The sequence below is a fragment of the Oreochromis aureus genome, linkage group 18, assembly GCF_013358895.1.
Source record: "Oreochromis aureus strain Israel breed Guangdong linkage group 18, ZZ_aureus, whole genome shotgun sequence".
NCBI classification, from domain to species: Eukaryota; Metazoa; Chordata; class Actinopteri; order Cichliformes; family Cichlidae; genus Oreochromis; species Oreochromis aureus.
The window spans coordinates 1,586,405-1,602,325 of record NC_052959.1 but is presented as its reverse complement, the minus strand read 5'-3'; the positions used below and the strand labels follow the sequence as shown (position 1 = coordinate 1,602,325).

Below are 15,921 nucleotides of genomic sequence, written 5' to 3'. Positions count from 1 at the left end.
AGTTTCCGGGTCGACTCGTTCGCTTCAAAATAAAAACAAAACTGAATTGCACCAGTTTTCAAACAGTAACTATATACAGTCATAGAGAATTAGAAAATATCCCTCAAAAGTAAAAGTGGAAAATGTCAAAAGGTGCCATTAAATTAAAAAAGTGTAATAAATTCAGTAAAAATAGTTACATTAATGTGCCGAAGAAAAACTACTTTGCAACTTTTATTTTGAAAAATAGCGGGAAATCCGCTGTTAGCTTCTAGTGCGGAAATAATCAATAATAAAGGAAAGAGTCCCATGCTGCTTAAAGACGCGAGCAGCTCGTCGGTAAATGAAAGTGTGTTTCTTGTTGTAGCGAGCTAACCGCTATGATGCTGGAAATGAGAAGAGTAGCCCTGGTGGCGGAAATCATCTTCAGCAAGAAGGAGTCACTGCAGGAGGAAGAAACGATTCATTGTCGTTGCTCCAGAGCCTTCGTACAGTGAGCCTCCACCACCTTTCCTCTGTCCGCTAGAGCTATTCTCATACACGTAATTCATTTACCGCATGTCGAACAACAGTCTGATCTAAACCGGTGTTTGACATCTCAGCCAGTCTGCCATGGCAACCAGCCAGTGTGGATTATTAAAAGACAGCAAGAAATGAAAACCAGTCAAATTTTTGAAATTTCGTGTATTAAATGTCGTTTTAATGAATAGCCGATTTACTGTTGTATAACTGACTTGATTGAAGACTACCACAAACCAGTGTTTTTAAAAGTTATATCAATCACAGTTGAATAAATCGCAGTTATTACAAGGCTGCTACTGTTACTAGTACAATGGTGTGCTAAACTCCACAAGAAAATGTTAGCAACTGTGTGCTAAGTCTGAATTGGAAAGATGAGCAGTGTGTGGTATGAGCTGCCACACCAGGAGAGGTGTTGTCTTGCACACAGAGCGGTGGAAACTTATCATACACTATATTGCCAAACGTATTCACTCGTCCGCCTTCACACACATATGCACTTGAGTGACATCCCATGATATTGTCCCACCCTTTGCAGCTATAACAGCTTCAACTCCTCTGGGAAGGCTTTCTAGGAGTATGTTCATGGAATTTTTTACTCTTCTTCTAGAAATGTACTTGTGAGGTCAGACAGGGATGTTGGATGAGAAGACCTGGCTCACAGTCTCTGCTCAAATTAATTAATTTTGTAAAAATTCCCTTTAGGCTGTGAGAGGTGTTTGTGTTAAAGCTTTAAATATTGGTGGTTATCAAATACTGGAGCTTATGAAAGGCAGGAGATTTTTACTTTTCCACAGAGTGCTTGTTCTAAGTCTAGTAATAGCAGCATGCTTTACATCACTGCATTCGATGCTTTGCGTGGCGCTTGGTCATGCAAGGTTTGGATTCAGCTGCTCAGCTATGGAAACCCGTTCAATGCAGCTGCCTAACTGTTCTTCAGCTAATCTGAAGCCCATGTGAAGTTTGGAGTTCTGTAGCAATTGCAAAAGGTTGGTGACCTGTGCACTACGCGCTAGCACTTTGTGGCTGAGATGGTGTCATTCCCACTCACTTCCACTTTGTTGTAACACCACTAACAGTTGACTGTGAAATATTTAGTTGCGAGGAAATTTCAAGATTGCACAGGTGGCATCGTATCACAGTACCACGCTGGAATTCGCCGAGCTTCTAAGAGCAACCCATTCTTTGACAAATGTTTGTAGAATCAGTCTGCATGCCCAGGTGCTGATTTATACACCCGGATGTGATTGGACCACCTGAATTTAACGATTTAATGAATACTTCTGGCAATATCGTGTGTCATGTCAAATGCTTTGAGTGTTGAATAGGAGTAGAAAAGCTCTGTATGAATGCAAGTATATTACTTTATATTTTCACAGTCATTTAGATGTTGTTGTTCTCAGTACCCAAAAACCTTGAGTTTTAGTGGATACGCTGATATGTACAGATGCATCTATGGATGTCCTACAGTACATCTGTCCTTTATGTCCATCGCCTCTTTACAGGGATCGAGAGTTGTATCGTTCTGATAACAGACTTCTGCCTGACCTGGAAAACACTGTACAAGGTATATCCTATCCTATCATGATATTTAATAGTACTGGGGATTAAAATAATCATCTATGAAATGTATCAGGAATTGGGGTTGGTGGTACGTGTTTTTTAGCAGGTTCTGAGGAACATGATTCTGATTCTCTAACATCTCATAAGACGGACTTGAATTTGGTAAAGAGTTGGTGTTCTCACTGAATACTCTGTGTTGTAGAAGAATGTGGCTCTCTTAACCTCGCTGTACTGTCTAGTTTTAGTTGCCATGATTTTAAAAATACATTTCTCAACTCATAGACGTAGATGATGGTGAAGAGGAGGAGGAAGAGGAGACTGAGGTGGAGGAGCTGGATGAAGAAACTCAGCTGATGGCCAGTATGGGCCTACCTTTAGCCTTTGTGTGCTCGTCTGAGCAGAGGAGAGCAGTAAGTCACACTTCATCTTGGCTTTGTTGTGCTGTGTTATTAAAGTCACTGTTTTTTTTAATGGAAACTAAAGAGCAGTTTTGGTTATTATTTTTCGTCATGTCACAGGGGTGGAGGTCTAACAGGAGTTCCTCAAAATACTGTGAAGAAACAAGTGAAGAAGAGGAAAGTAAAGAAGATCCACAGGCTGATGAAAAAGGTAATGCAATTATCTTATTGCTTTTATTGTTTTTATTACGAGTAATGTTACAAATTGTAAGGTTTTTATGAGTTTTTATGTGGTAGAGTAACCACTTTCTCCACGGTCTAACTGAACTCCTTCCATACCTGAGTTTTTGTGTCAGCTACTGCCAGAGCTGCACTCTGCTTGTAGGTGGTGGAGCTGACAGGTACCATCTGGTACTGGGATTACTGCGACAACATGCACCAGTGAGCTTTCAGTGGCAGCATATTAATGATCAAGAAACTGATCAATATACTGACCTCACAGCCCATTGTTCCCTCAGTGGTGCTGGTTTCAGCCACTGTTCAAATGTCCTGTTTATAAGGTTAAAAACCTGCAGTCAGCTGAGAGTGAAGAAGTCACCTGGATGAATGACGAAACGTTTCTCCCACTGAAAACGTCCAGATGTACAGAATCAACCTTTTGGGAACACCACCCCACTGTTTTTGTAAATGGGGTTGTACTGTTGAGAACATTTAACATTCAACATGCTAATTAAGGCCTGTAAATGTTAATGCCGTCTGAGATATAGCTCTTGCACAATCAGACCTTTGGGTCCACACAGCTGAATGTTCCAGACCAGCAAATTGCCAGAAGTTCTCCTTTTAGGTGGTCAGCTTACAGGCTTTTATTAGCAGCACATGGCTGCTCCTTACCTTCTTAATTACAATGGAAACAGTAGCAATGTATATATTGTTTCAGAGTATTGCATATGGTCAGTGGACACTTTCTTTTTTCATGCGACTGTGATGTCATGCATGATGTTTTTATGTCATAGTTGATGAGGAGGTGTTTGATCCACGAGTGGAAGTATCAGGAGGGATCCAAGATGCTGGCTGGGAAGCCTACTGGGGTAAGAATGGTGACATGACGTTTATAGTGAAATGTGTGCATTTGTACACAAATGAACTCTATGAAGTAAGGTTTTTTTTTTTTTAACACTGGACTGTGACACCTGGTTTCGGTAGGAAGACATAGAGGTATCATATTGGGGTGGCTGTGGCTCAGGATGTAGTGGGTCAACTACCAGTGGGCTCCTCCAGTGTGCTGGGCAAGACTTTCGTCTACTTCTTCTTCTAGAAGTAGCAGTTGGCAGGTCATCCAGGTCTCTAGGTCTTTAGGACATGTCTCCTGATGTCAAACTCATTTGTGTCATCTGACTTCATGAATAATTATAACTGTTTATTGTGCTCCTCAGAACCCGCAGAATCCATCCAAAAGTTTGGCTTCACACATCTGTTTAGACCAAACCAGATAGGAAAACGTGGCCGGATTAAAAATAAATACATTTCCCTTGAATTCAGTAGCCACTGACCATTTTAAAAAAAAGAAGTTCCACCATATCTTCTTCAGTGTTCATCATGTTCTTTTGATGCAACAATTCTACACATTAAATATTAACTAATGTTTTGACTCTTCTGCAGCACAACAGGGAGAAGCCCTGATGTGGAGCAGCTGGCTGGAGAAATATTCAGAGGATGAGCTGCGATCTTCAGAAGATCCAGGACTGGCTCCTTGGGACAACCCGGATACAAAAGATCTCTGGGACAAACACGCTACAGAGACCTACTATTCTTATTGGGAACAGTACTCATACTGGGTGGGACAGGGCTGGACCTTTGAGCAGTCTGCCTGTAATGGGAACGCTGGAGGGGAAGAAGAAACAGGAGTCATGGACAGAGGTTTACAGAGCCAATCAGAGAAACAGAGAGACGGCCCTGCTGAAGCTGAGAGTAAACACGAAGAAGATGATGCTGAAGTTTTGCATGATCTGTTTGGACAGAGCTTCACAATCGAGGCAGATGGACAGTGTGTGGCTGGTTCAGTCATGGTCCAGTCAGAGGGAGTGTCCTGCAGCTCTGATGATGCTTCTGATGATGGGAATAACCACAAGAGACCAGCTGGTTCTGTACAGCATAACAGCACTACCACAGGTAATAATTGTGTGTATGAGGTGCGACCAAGGCTGCATGATCAGGCAGAGTATTTGTCTGCTAAGTTTTAGTCGTAAGAGTTCTCTTTTTTCTTTTTTAAGCTCCAAAGTATTTTGAGTGGAACACGTTTCAAAGGAACGAGACACCTGTAACATAAACTAAGGTTCTTCCACTTGGTGCTGGCAGTGAGATACAAGCAATCAAACTCTCAACTAATTGGGACAATGAGACGCTGACCTCAGTGTAGAATGTCTGTCCACCAACATGTTCTGCCTGAAAACCACTGTCCAGCAAAGTTTCCAGGGGTGGCGGGGGACAAGAACAAAGTACGGGTGCCCACAGGAAACTAAAATATTTAATCACATAAAATCAGTGTAGAAAACTTTTTTTTTTCCTTTTTATAGTATCTTTATTATGCAGCATATATATTTCAGACATATGTCATATGGGCAGCATGGTGGTTCGCACTGTTACCTCTCAGCAAGTTGCTCCGGCTTCCTCCCACAGTCCAAAGACATGCAGCCAGTGGGGTTAGGTTAATTAGAAACTCTAAACTGGTGTGAATGGTTGTCTGTGTCTATGTGTTTTACTGGCAACCTGTCCAGGCTGTACAGCTGGGATAGGCTCCAGCCCCCCCTACTTTTATACACAACAGAAATCAGTTATGTTGAGAAACATTAGCTGTTTGATAGCGTAGGCCAGGGGTCGGCAACCTTTAACACACAGAGGCATTTGGACCCAGTTTCCACAGAAAAGAAAACACTGGGAGCTGCAAACACTTTTTGACGTCTAAAATGAAGATAAGACTATATATTGTTTTTTTTACCTTAACGCTTTGTATAAACAACAATAGTGTGTTGCTTATGAAATCCATGAAGAAAATTACAGAGAAAATTAAATTTATGTAATAAACACATTTTGAACATTTTGAACTCTTAAAAAAATAATAACAAACACAATTAAAAAGCTAACAAACACAATTAACAAACAAAAGCTAAACTTAAATGATCTAAGCACGTTTGAAAAAATACATAAACAATGGGACTCCTGCTCCTGAACCTCTGCCGGAGCGGGCTGTGAGGCGTGAGCGGTGTGGAGAATAGCTGCTCACATACGTATGTGGATCAGAAATTTGCAAAATAAATGGGTTTCAAACAAGCACTTGGAAGGTTCTCAACATCACTCCATTTGTGATCCTGAACAAGAGTGGCTTGAAGCAATTTTGACAAAATATAATAAATTATAATTTTATTTTACTAAATAAATGTTTGAAAAAATATCTGCATAAATAATATTTATTTTACCTGGTTAGGATGGGACTCCTGCTCCTGAAAACAAATGTCTTCAGAAAAGTGGAAGGCGCACATCCTGGCGTCAATCAACCTGCAAATGCCAGGGGGCTGGGAGGCGTGAGAGCCACCAGGTGGAGAAAATAGCTGCTCACACTACGCTTTCAATTGAATGTGGATCAGAAGATCTGAGCCGGTCGCATGAGGACGCCGGGAAAATGCATATTTCTTCATGTTTATGTGTCGGGATGGCATTACCAAATATGTTTCACAACATGTTACAAAGGTCAGTGTTTTGAGTTTGTCCAGTCTTGGAAGGTTCTCAACATCACTCCATTTGTGATCCTGAACAAGAGTGGCCTTGATGTGGAGTGTGACGCTTATTTTGGGCGACAAAATATAATAAATTATAATTTTATTTTACTGTTTCAAGATCACAATAATCTTCCGATTTAGAACTACAAATTTAAAAGAAGAACTAAAACAAATAGAATACACCTCAATTAAATACTTATATCTTTTCTTTGCCTTTTTAGTCTGTCTTTTTCCCAAGTTTTGCCATGCGGAAGAAAACCAAGAATATTGGAAGGATGAAATGCATTTGATGCGTACATGTTTTGCCACGAGTTCCCGGAATGCAATGCGTGAAAGTCACGTGGTCAATCGCTATAGGAAAAACCATAAAGCCTTTGCATGAAAACAACTGCTTTGATTTACACTGCCTTGTTGGTTTAAATGTATCAATCTAATAAACTTAAACCTACACCATCCTCCCTATTCTGGATTTTAAACAGTACATAGCGGAAACAAAAAGACTGCTTGGCGAGTTAACCTCCTGAACTATCTACAACCACTGACCAAAACACTAGAGGTGAAATGTCTTCATTAAAAGTGGAAGGAGCTCACATCCTGGCAGTGTCAATCAACCTTTTGATCACACAATGCCACAGGAACTTGTTACTTTGAGTTATTGAAGTCATTGTCACCAGTGTCACAGAAGATGTGTTTGTGTTTACTGAGGTGTTTCGCTGTGTATGAAAATGAATCAGAGTCAAAGATTGAATCTAAAGAACTTGATGTCCCAGTTTGTTTGGTTAATCATGTTCTTGTTGATCTGTCCTGTGGTTGGCACCTTATGGAGTTTGTTTCTCCTGTGTTAAATAAATGGATGTGTGGTTGCTTTAATAAATATGTAGCATTTTGTACATTCTGACTCAGGCTTCCAACTGGCTGCTGCCAGGAATAACAGACGGCACGGATCAAGGAATGAAACACCTGATGGAAAAGATGATAACGACGATGACGACAAACCACCAGGAAAAGGATACGCAAAAGTCAAACGGAGGTAAGTTTGATGCCTGTGTGTGCTGAATTTCAAGTTCAATCATGGAGACCGTCATCTCGCCAACAAGCGTTCTTCACTTGGCCCAGGAATAATGTTTCTAATGTTTATCCTTGTCAGTCATGAGCTGGATGTGGACGAGTGCCCACGTCTGACACCCGAGGAAGCTTGGAGTCAACTTGGCCTCAAACACAACCCAGAGCCTCAGTAAGTGTTCCACTGCTCCTTTGGGAATCTTGTCTCCGTCATGTCTGCCGACTCCAACTGAACTACCTTGTGATTGGTCGTTTATATAAAACATGCAAAACAAAAACACTCAGATGAAAACATTTCGACTTGATTATTAGAAATTGGCCAAAAGCTGACGTTGTTATTCAGTTGCATGTCCTGCTCTGTTTGTGGTAGGTCACAAGTCCTCAGTGACTAGATCCATTTTACCTGCTAAAATAAATAATGGTCTTCTAGGCAGAGACAATAAAATAAGAAATACTTAACGTATCCCAATGAGATTTAAAATACATAGTAGATTAGTTCCAGAAGGATAAGATTGGTAAAACAAAACACAGTCGGGGTAAAAAAGTATTAAAGGACAAAAAATATCCATCATTGAATTTTGCAGCATTATGCTTTAGATGGTTAACGTCACTGATTGGAACCCATTTCCTCATAAAACAGGGAAAGTAAACTGAAATAAACATATGAGCCAATATGGATCCAACTTCCCTGAACTATCACCAAATTACATTAACAGTCGCCCCAAGGTTTATATTGTCAGGTAAAGACCCTGCAATGATACACAGAAGACCCCAACAATCAGCTACGAGCAGCTCTGGGCAACAGTGGGAAGGAAATACCCTTTATTAGCAGTTCGTCTTGTAATCGGAAGGTTGCCGGTTCGAGCCCCAGCTTGGACAGTCTCGGTCGTTGTGTCCTTGGGCAAGACACTTCACCCGTTGCCTACTGGTGGTGGTCAGAGGGCCCGGTGGCGCCAGTGTCCGGCAGCCTCGCCTCTGTCAGTGCACCCCAGGGCGGCTGTGGCTACAATGTAGCTTGCCCTCACCAGTGTGTGAATGTGTGTGTGAATGGGTGGATGACTGAATGTGTAAAGCGCTTTGGGGTCCTTAGGGACTAAGTAAAGCGCTATACAGACCATTTACCATTTAAACAGGAAGAAACTCCCAGTATCTTCTGTGACTGGTTTGGGTTGAGAGGAGGAAGATGGGACAAAATCCACACTGTGGAAGTGTGGAACGACCTTTCCCAACAGACCTTTGACAGCAGGGAAAGCACAGGACGAGTGATTGTCACTGTAGCACACAGGAGATGTTCAGTGTTTGTGCATGATGGTAATGTGGCATTGTTTGCTGGGTTTTTTAACAGCACTGATTCTTCATTAATAGACAAACATCTGACATGAAAGCTGTTAACCTCAGCAAACTAACATCTAGAACGCAAAAAGCCTGCAAGGCAGCGAATGCTGCAAATTGACAGTTTTTATGCTTTAAGTAAGTGTTGCAGGTATCGGCTCTATTGAAATGAATGAACCCAGCCTACTTTGGAGCCCTGTTTCTCAGGCTAATTAGAAACACAAAGGTTTATGTGGGCGTGGCTGTTTGAGTGTAAAAAATGTTTTTAAATATTTAAATTGTTACAATGTGTTCATGTCTCAGGTTCAACAGTGTGTTAAGCTTCAAAGGAAGCTCAGCTTCAAAGTGTCAGAGGCAGCGATGGACCAAGAGGAAAATCAGCAGCACCAACAAACGCACCAGGTTCTCAAAGATGGGCAGAGACTGCACACATCCACAGATCAGCACCTCACTTTGTAAGGTATGACCTGTAACGTGCTGAAGAGTGTACATGTTCTTAAGACAGAGCACAGCAAACAAATCTGATGTAACCTGTGCCTGATCAGCTAGGACAGATTAGATGTTTTCAGCTTTGTGAACATAAAAGATGACCCCAGAATCTCAATAAGTCCTCAGACGTTAGAAAGAAGCCTGGAGTAACAGCTGAAAGGAAGCATCACAGTGGAAATCACTGAAAGTCATGTCCTTTATCTGTTATCCTGGCATGTCTGTGGACCTGGGATAAAAGCGTGGATGTAGATTAAAAGCATGGAGGACTGGAGCAGGTTAGATAGGAGGAAGTCGAGCAGCACAATAGAACTTTGTTTGTTTGAACGTTACACAGATTGCTAATGAAAAAAGTCTTTTTGTTTCACAGGTTCAAAGTTTCCTTGAACAGGTCCAGCGAGAGAGAGAGTGTGACCAGAGTGAGGTGGACAGAGAGAGACAACCTCAGGACAAGCCTCCATTTTTAAGAGAAGCTCAAGAAGAAAAAGACAGCAGGAAAAAGGAGGTGAAGAATTCTGCATCCAGTTTAAATGCAGAGGGGAGCAGTTACACTCACCCCAGCATCACCTTCAACTCTGTCACAGAGCCTGAGGAGAGTGACGTGGAGGCGAGAGAGGAGCAGCCGGGGAGACACTTACCCTGTCTTCAGATTCCTGACTTTCTCCTGCCTGATGAGCCTGAAGTTCACAGTGAATCTGCTGGTAAATCAGGTTGTTCATACATAATAAGGTTATGCTGTTTAAAAAAAAATGAACAAAAAACTAACTGCCTAATATTTATGTCTGTGTAGAATTAAGTGTGAAAGACACAAAAACACCAAAGAAGAAGAAGAAGAAGCAGCAGGTCCCAGCAGAGATGGCAGCTGAACCCCAGCTGGCTAAATACTGGGCTCAGCGCTACAGACTCTTCTCTCGCTTTGATGAAGGGATCAGACTGGACCGAGGTCAGTCTGCACACTGCAGATATGTCACATTATTCCAGTGGTATCAACAACATGCGAGTCATATTTAACCTTTAAATGATTGAGACCCGGCTCTACATTACAGTTCAGTTCATTTCAGTGTTATCTATCTTGGGGATTTACTCACCTGGATGACTGAGCATGCATCAAGACATACATGGCTCCAAAAAACTAAAATCATTTTTATAAACGACATTTAAAGAAGCATTTGATTATGATTTTATTAGGCCCTGAGAAGCGTCAGTGATTGCAGTGACTGCAGAGGAATGGCTTATTTGAAGAGTTTCAGTCAGGTTTCAGAGCTCATCACAGCACAGAAACAGCTTTAGTGAAGGTTACAAATGATCTTCTTATGGCCTCTGACAGTGGACTCATCTCTGTGCTTGTCCTGCTAGACCTCAGTGCAGCGTTCGATACTGTTGACCATAATATCCTATTAGAGCGATTAGAACATGCTGTAGGTATTACAGGTACTGCACTGCAGTGGTTTGTATCATATCTATCTAATAGACTCCAATTTGTTCAAGTAAATGGAGAGTCCTCTTCAGACACTAAGGTCAATTATGGTGTTCCACAGGGTTCAGTGCTAGGACCAATTCTATTTACATTATACATGCTTCCCTTAGGCAGCATCATTAGAAGACATAGCATACATTTTCACTGCTATGCAGATGACACGCAGCTCTATCTATCCATGAAACCAGGTAACACACACCAATGAGTTAAACTGCAGGAATGTCTTAAAGACATAAAGACCTGGATGGCCGCTAACTTTCTGCTTCTTAATTCAGATAAAACTGAGGTTATTGTACTCGGCCCTGAAAATCTTAGAAATATGGTATCTAACCAGATTCTTACTCTGGATGGCATTACCTTGGCCTCCAGTAACACTGTGAGGAACCTTGAGTCATTTTTTGACCAGGACATGTCCTTCAACGCACATATTAAACAAATATGTAAGACTGCTTTCTTCCATTTGTGCAACATCTCTAAAATTAGAAATATCCTGTCTCAGAGTGATGCTGAAAAACTAGTTCATGCATTTATTACTTCCAGGCTGGACTACTGTAATTCACTATTATCAGGATGTCCTAAAAACTCGCTGAAAAGCCTTCAGCTAATCCAAAATGCTGCAGCAAGAGTCCTGACAGGGACTAGAAAGAGAGAGCAGATTTCTCCTGTTTTGGCTTCCTTCATTGGCTTCCTGTTAAATCCAGAATTGAATTCAAAATCCTGCTCCTCACATACAAGGTCTTAAATAATCAGGCCCCATCTTATCTTAATGACCTTGTAGTACCATATCACCCTATTAGAGCACTTCGCCTCTCGCTCTGCAGGCCTACTTGTTGTTCCTAGAGTATTTAAAAGTAGAATGGGAGGAGAGCCTTCAGTTTTCAGGCCCCTCTTCTGTGGAACCAGCTTCCAGTTTGGATTCAGGAGACAGACACTATCTCTACTTTTAAGATTAGGCTTCAAACTTTCCTTTTGCTAAAGCATATAGTTAGGGCTGGACCAGGTGACCCTGAATCCTCCCTTAGTTATGCTGCAATAGACGAGGCTGCCGGGGATTCCCATGATGCATTGAGTTTTTCCTTTCCAGCCACTCACTATGTGTTAATAGACCTCTCTGCATCGAATCATATCTGTTATTAATCTCTGTCTCTCTTCCACAGCATGTCTTTCATCCTGTTTTCCTTCTTTCACCCCAACCAATCACAGCAGATGGCCCCGCCCCTCCCTGAGCCTGGTTCTGCCGGAGGTTTCTTCCTGTTAAAAGGGAGTTTTTCCTTCCCACTGTCGCCAAAGTGCTTGCTCATAGGGGGTCATATGATTGTTGGGTTTTCTCTGTATTTATTATTGTGCGATCTACTGTACAATATAAAGCGCCTTGAGGCGACTTTTGTTGTGATTTGGCGCTATATAAATAAAATTGAATTGAATTGAATTGAATTGATTGGCAGCAACACAGATTTTCATGCATTTTTATTTTTTCTTTGATGTCAGATTAAACAAAACAAAAACCTGACACTCGTGATGTCAGCTTCCCCACAGCTGCTGTGTAACTATTATATAGATATATTTCTTACACTTGATGATTCAGTCTCTTTGATGCTCTGAAAGGTTACTCATCATTTACTGTCATTGAATTAGCTTATAACTCAGAGTGAAAAGTACAGTAATAAGTCATCCGGCTGTTTTTTTCCGCTTATGTGAAGCGGGTGATGGGGCAGCAGTCTGAGCAGGAAACCAGACCTGCCTCTCCCTGCCCACCTCCTCCAACGTGTCTGGAGAAACATCGAGACGTTTCCAGGCCAGCCGAAAAATATCATCTCGAGAAATATCAACGACTAGTTTTACTGATGAGTGACGATAGCGATTATTAGTCATCTAGTCGCACACATTACTACTACGAAGCTCGTTCGACCTTTTGGTTTAGAACTAAAGAAGCTTTTTGGAAGAGACTTGAAACAAAGTCCTGTCGCTTTCTAGCCAAGCTCCTCAGACATAAACAGTAACTGAGAGCAGTAAACTGAGGCTGCTACACTGTGGAATATATACAGATAAAGAAATCAAGAACAAGACACATGGCTTAGTAAGGAAGGATAAGAAAGAGAAAACTCTGAAAGTTTTAGAAAAACTCTCAAAATATAAAGACTTTGAAATTCAGAACAGCATCAGTGGTGAGGTAACACAGCATCCAACAGCTGCAGAAGATCCTCTGTCTGGGCTCTGCTCATATACTGAGGAGAACCACCCTCATGGTAACCTTATGTTCAACAAGTGCCTTGAATAGCAGTCGTGATTTGGCGCTATATAACTAACATTGTATTGAATTAAAGTGAGAAGGAATGGGTGATGAATACAACAGGATGTTTGGCCGTGTCTCATTGCAGGCTTAGGATTGAAAGCTTTTCAGGTTGTGTCTCACACGTTAATAATCCCGTTTCAGAGGGCTGGTTCTCTGTGACACCAGAGAGAATCGCTGAGCACATTGCTCTCAGGGTAGAGCACAGTTTCTCTGAGTCTCAGCTGGTCATAGACGCCTTCTGTGGTGTAGGAGGAAATGCCATCCAGTTTGCCCTCACTGGAAAGCGAGGTAAGTGTTTATAAGTTCATAAGGTGTATTTAGAAATGTTGAAAGCAACACACTGAGCTCACAGTCTCTGTCCTCTGTGTCTTGTTTCTCTCTCAGTCTTAGCCGTTGATATAGATCCAGTGCGGCTGGACATGGCTCGGCACAATGCTGCAGTTTACAGTGTGGCCGATCGAATTGACTTCATACAAGGAGACTTCCTTCAGCTGGCCCCCCATCTCCACGCTGATGTGGTCTTCCTGTCACCACCGTGGGGAGGACCTGACTACCTGACTGCTGAGGTGTTCGACGTCAGGACCATGATGGAGCCTGATGGATATCCTTTGATGAGGAAGTAGAGGGATGTTAGTGACTTACTGGATTCATTTGCAGGGACCCAAAGCGGAAAGGAGCAAATTACAACTTAGCTTTGAAAAATGTTTTTGCTTTTTCAATTTTACAGAAGACAGGGTTGTCTAGAGTCATCTGTTCATTTGTTAGTATAATAACGTGCAAAAGCCACTCTCACATTTTTATATTTTGTTTCCAAGCAGCCAGACTTGCTGTAATTTTTGAACAGTTTTCTAGCTTTCAGTTTTTGGACACTGGCTGCTTTCACATGCAGTTGCAGTTCAGTTCTTATCTCAGCTGCACACATCACACTGACAGTCATGTGGCATGGACACCCACGTTTTTAATGCATCAGCTTGAGGTGGTGTAGGATTTTCACATTGATACCATAGGTACATTTCCTTAGGGGGTGGGGGGCAGCACTGATGGAGTATTTTTAGAGTATTTTGGGTTTTTTTGTTCAGCCACTTTGTTAGTAGCAGCTTGTCACAAAAACACATCAGTTGTTCCTGTTTGTGTTTGTTTGTTAGATAGCACAACTTGACAAGCACCAAACAGTATTTTTACACCAACATGGTGAATCCCAAAGTGCTATTAGCTGAAAACTTATGTTGACATGGTCTGCACTGTTTCCTTAAAGAATCTGTGGAATTTGAGTGGGAAACAAAACGAGAAGTACCAGGGCTAAAAATATCTACAGCAGGTTCTCTGAAAGTCATGTACTGAAGAAACAGGAAAGAGATCGAGCAAAGACTGACAGAGGATCCGAGAAGCAGTCACCTCAAGAATACAGAGAAAACCCCACAATCAGACGAGCAGCTATGAGCAAGCACTTTGACGACAGTGGGAAGGAAAAACTCCTTTATAACAGGAAGAAACCTCCGACAGAACCAGGCTCAGGGAGGGGCGGGGCCATCTGCTGCATCTGCTCCTGCAGCTGATTCACTCACTGAAGTCAGAAATGGTCTCAGTGGAAGGATGGTAGTGAAGAAGGTTCTATTTTCCATTTTCACGAGGGGAAGATATATTATATTTTGGTGCAAATAAATAAATCATATATATTTGTGGAATATATGTGCTCTCAGAGGGCTACATCACAACAACTGTTGCCTGAAAGTACTGATATTGTAAGACAGACCCTACAATTAACCCCATTAAAGGTCAACTTTATTCCAGGCAAAATACCACCTCAGCATGTAATTAATACAATCAGTCACATCTGTTTAATCTGAAATTTAAATAGAAAGTTTCCTTTTTGAACATACAGTTTTCATCCTTAACACTCGGCACATTTGAGATTTTCCGTCTGGCCAAACTGATATCAGACAACATAGTGTACTTTCTGCCCCGCAATGTTGACATGGATCAGGTCAGTGTGTTCAGAATTTCTCATCAGTTGGTAAACATGTAATGTAATCTGTACTTTGATATATTTAGTGTGACAGTGGATGTCTGAATGTTCATTTCTGGTTTTAAACACGCCTGAGCAGACTGACGCAGCGGTGGGATATGTCACGTTCTTTATGTACTACCCAGACTCTTATACTTGTAATGAGTATTTTATCGTAGTAATATGTGTTTGCTTTGGTCAGTTTGTGTTGGGACTGTCTTCCTGAAATCTTGTCTCTTTCCACTTTGCTACAGGTGGCCTCTCTAGCCGGCCCAGGAGGGAAGGTGGAGGTCGAGCAGAACTTCCTCAACAACAAGCTGAAGACTGTGACTGCTTACTTTGGCAGCTTGATAAACCCGGGCTAAGCTATGCTAAGCTATGCACCAGTATGAGCTCTCATGAAGGAGGACAAACCAAACATCAGTTTCTGCTGTTTGTCGTCATTTCTCTTCCAGATTACTGAACCACATTCACACAGGATTTTATTCATTCTATCAGCCTAGCCTAGCTTACCCACCTGGAATTTTATTTGCAGGTGATTTTTTTATGGTTTATAATATCTGTTTTATATTTTGTCCTTTTATTATACATTTGAGCCTAATAAAATGTTTTTCATATTTTTATGCAATGTTTTGGTACATTTTAGTTTAAGACAGGTAGATGACAAAGACATTAACTACATCAACAACAGATTTATTGACATCTGCACAGCAAAACCGTCTTTTAGCATTAAAAAGCTCTTTTATGTATTTGCTAAAGAGGTGCACTGTGGGGGAAAAGCTTTGATAGCTGCCACTAGGATGGTAAATGGACTGGTTCTGATATAGCACCTTTCTACTCTACCTCTCCATCATGCCACATTCTGATAATGGGGTCACCCTCCCAGGCGGGCGGGCGGTGTGAAGATCTAAGTTTGTGAATGTGATATCTTGAAAACGAGGCAGCGTAGGGGCTTCAGTTTGATAACACAGGTGCATCTATTAAAAATCTCAGATCAAACATCAGGTTTTTTGAAAATCTTGTGAATGCGATAA

At 41.6% G+C, this 15,921-nt stretch overlaps 1 protein-coding gene across 1 annotated transcript; it reads left to right on the top strand.

Moving 5' to 3' along the window:
• Positions 1 to 249: 249 nt before the first annotated feature.
• Positions 250 to 15,510, top strand: tgs1 (trimethylguanosine synthase 1). The gene is made up of 15 exons (XM_031747526.2): positions 250 to 472; positions 2,004 to 2,065; positions 2,344 to 2,471; positions 2,580 to 2,670; positions 3,473 to 3,547; positions 4,119 to 4,628; positions 7,136 to 7,262; positions 7,380 to 7,466; positions 8,930 to 9,086; positions 9,483 to 9,813; positions 9,903 to 10,055; positions 13,024 to 13,170; positions 13,267 to 13,483; positions 14,788 to 14,866; positions 15,142 to 15,510. The coding sequence occupies exons 1-15, from the start codon at positions 360 to 362 to the stop codon at positions 15,250 to 15,252; spliced, it is 2,388 nt and encodes a 795-aa protein (XP_031603386.1). The 5' UTR covers positions 250 to 359; the 3' UTR covers positions 15,253 to 15,510.
• Positions 15,511 to 15,921: the final 411 nt, after the last annotated feature.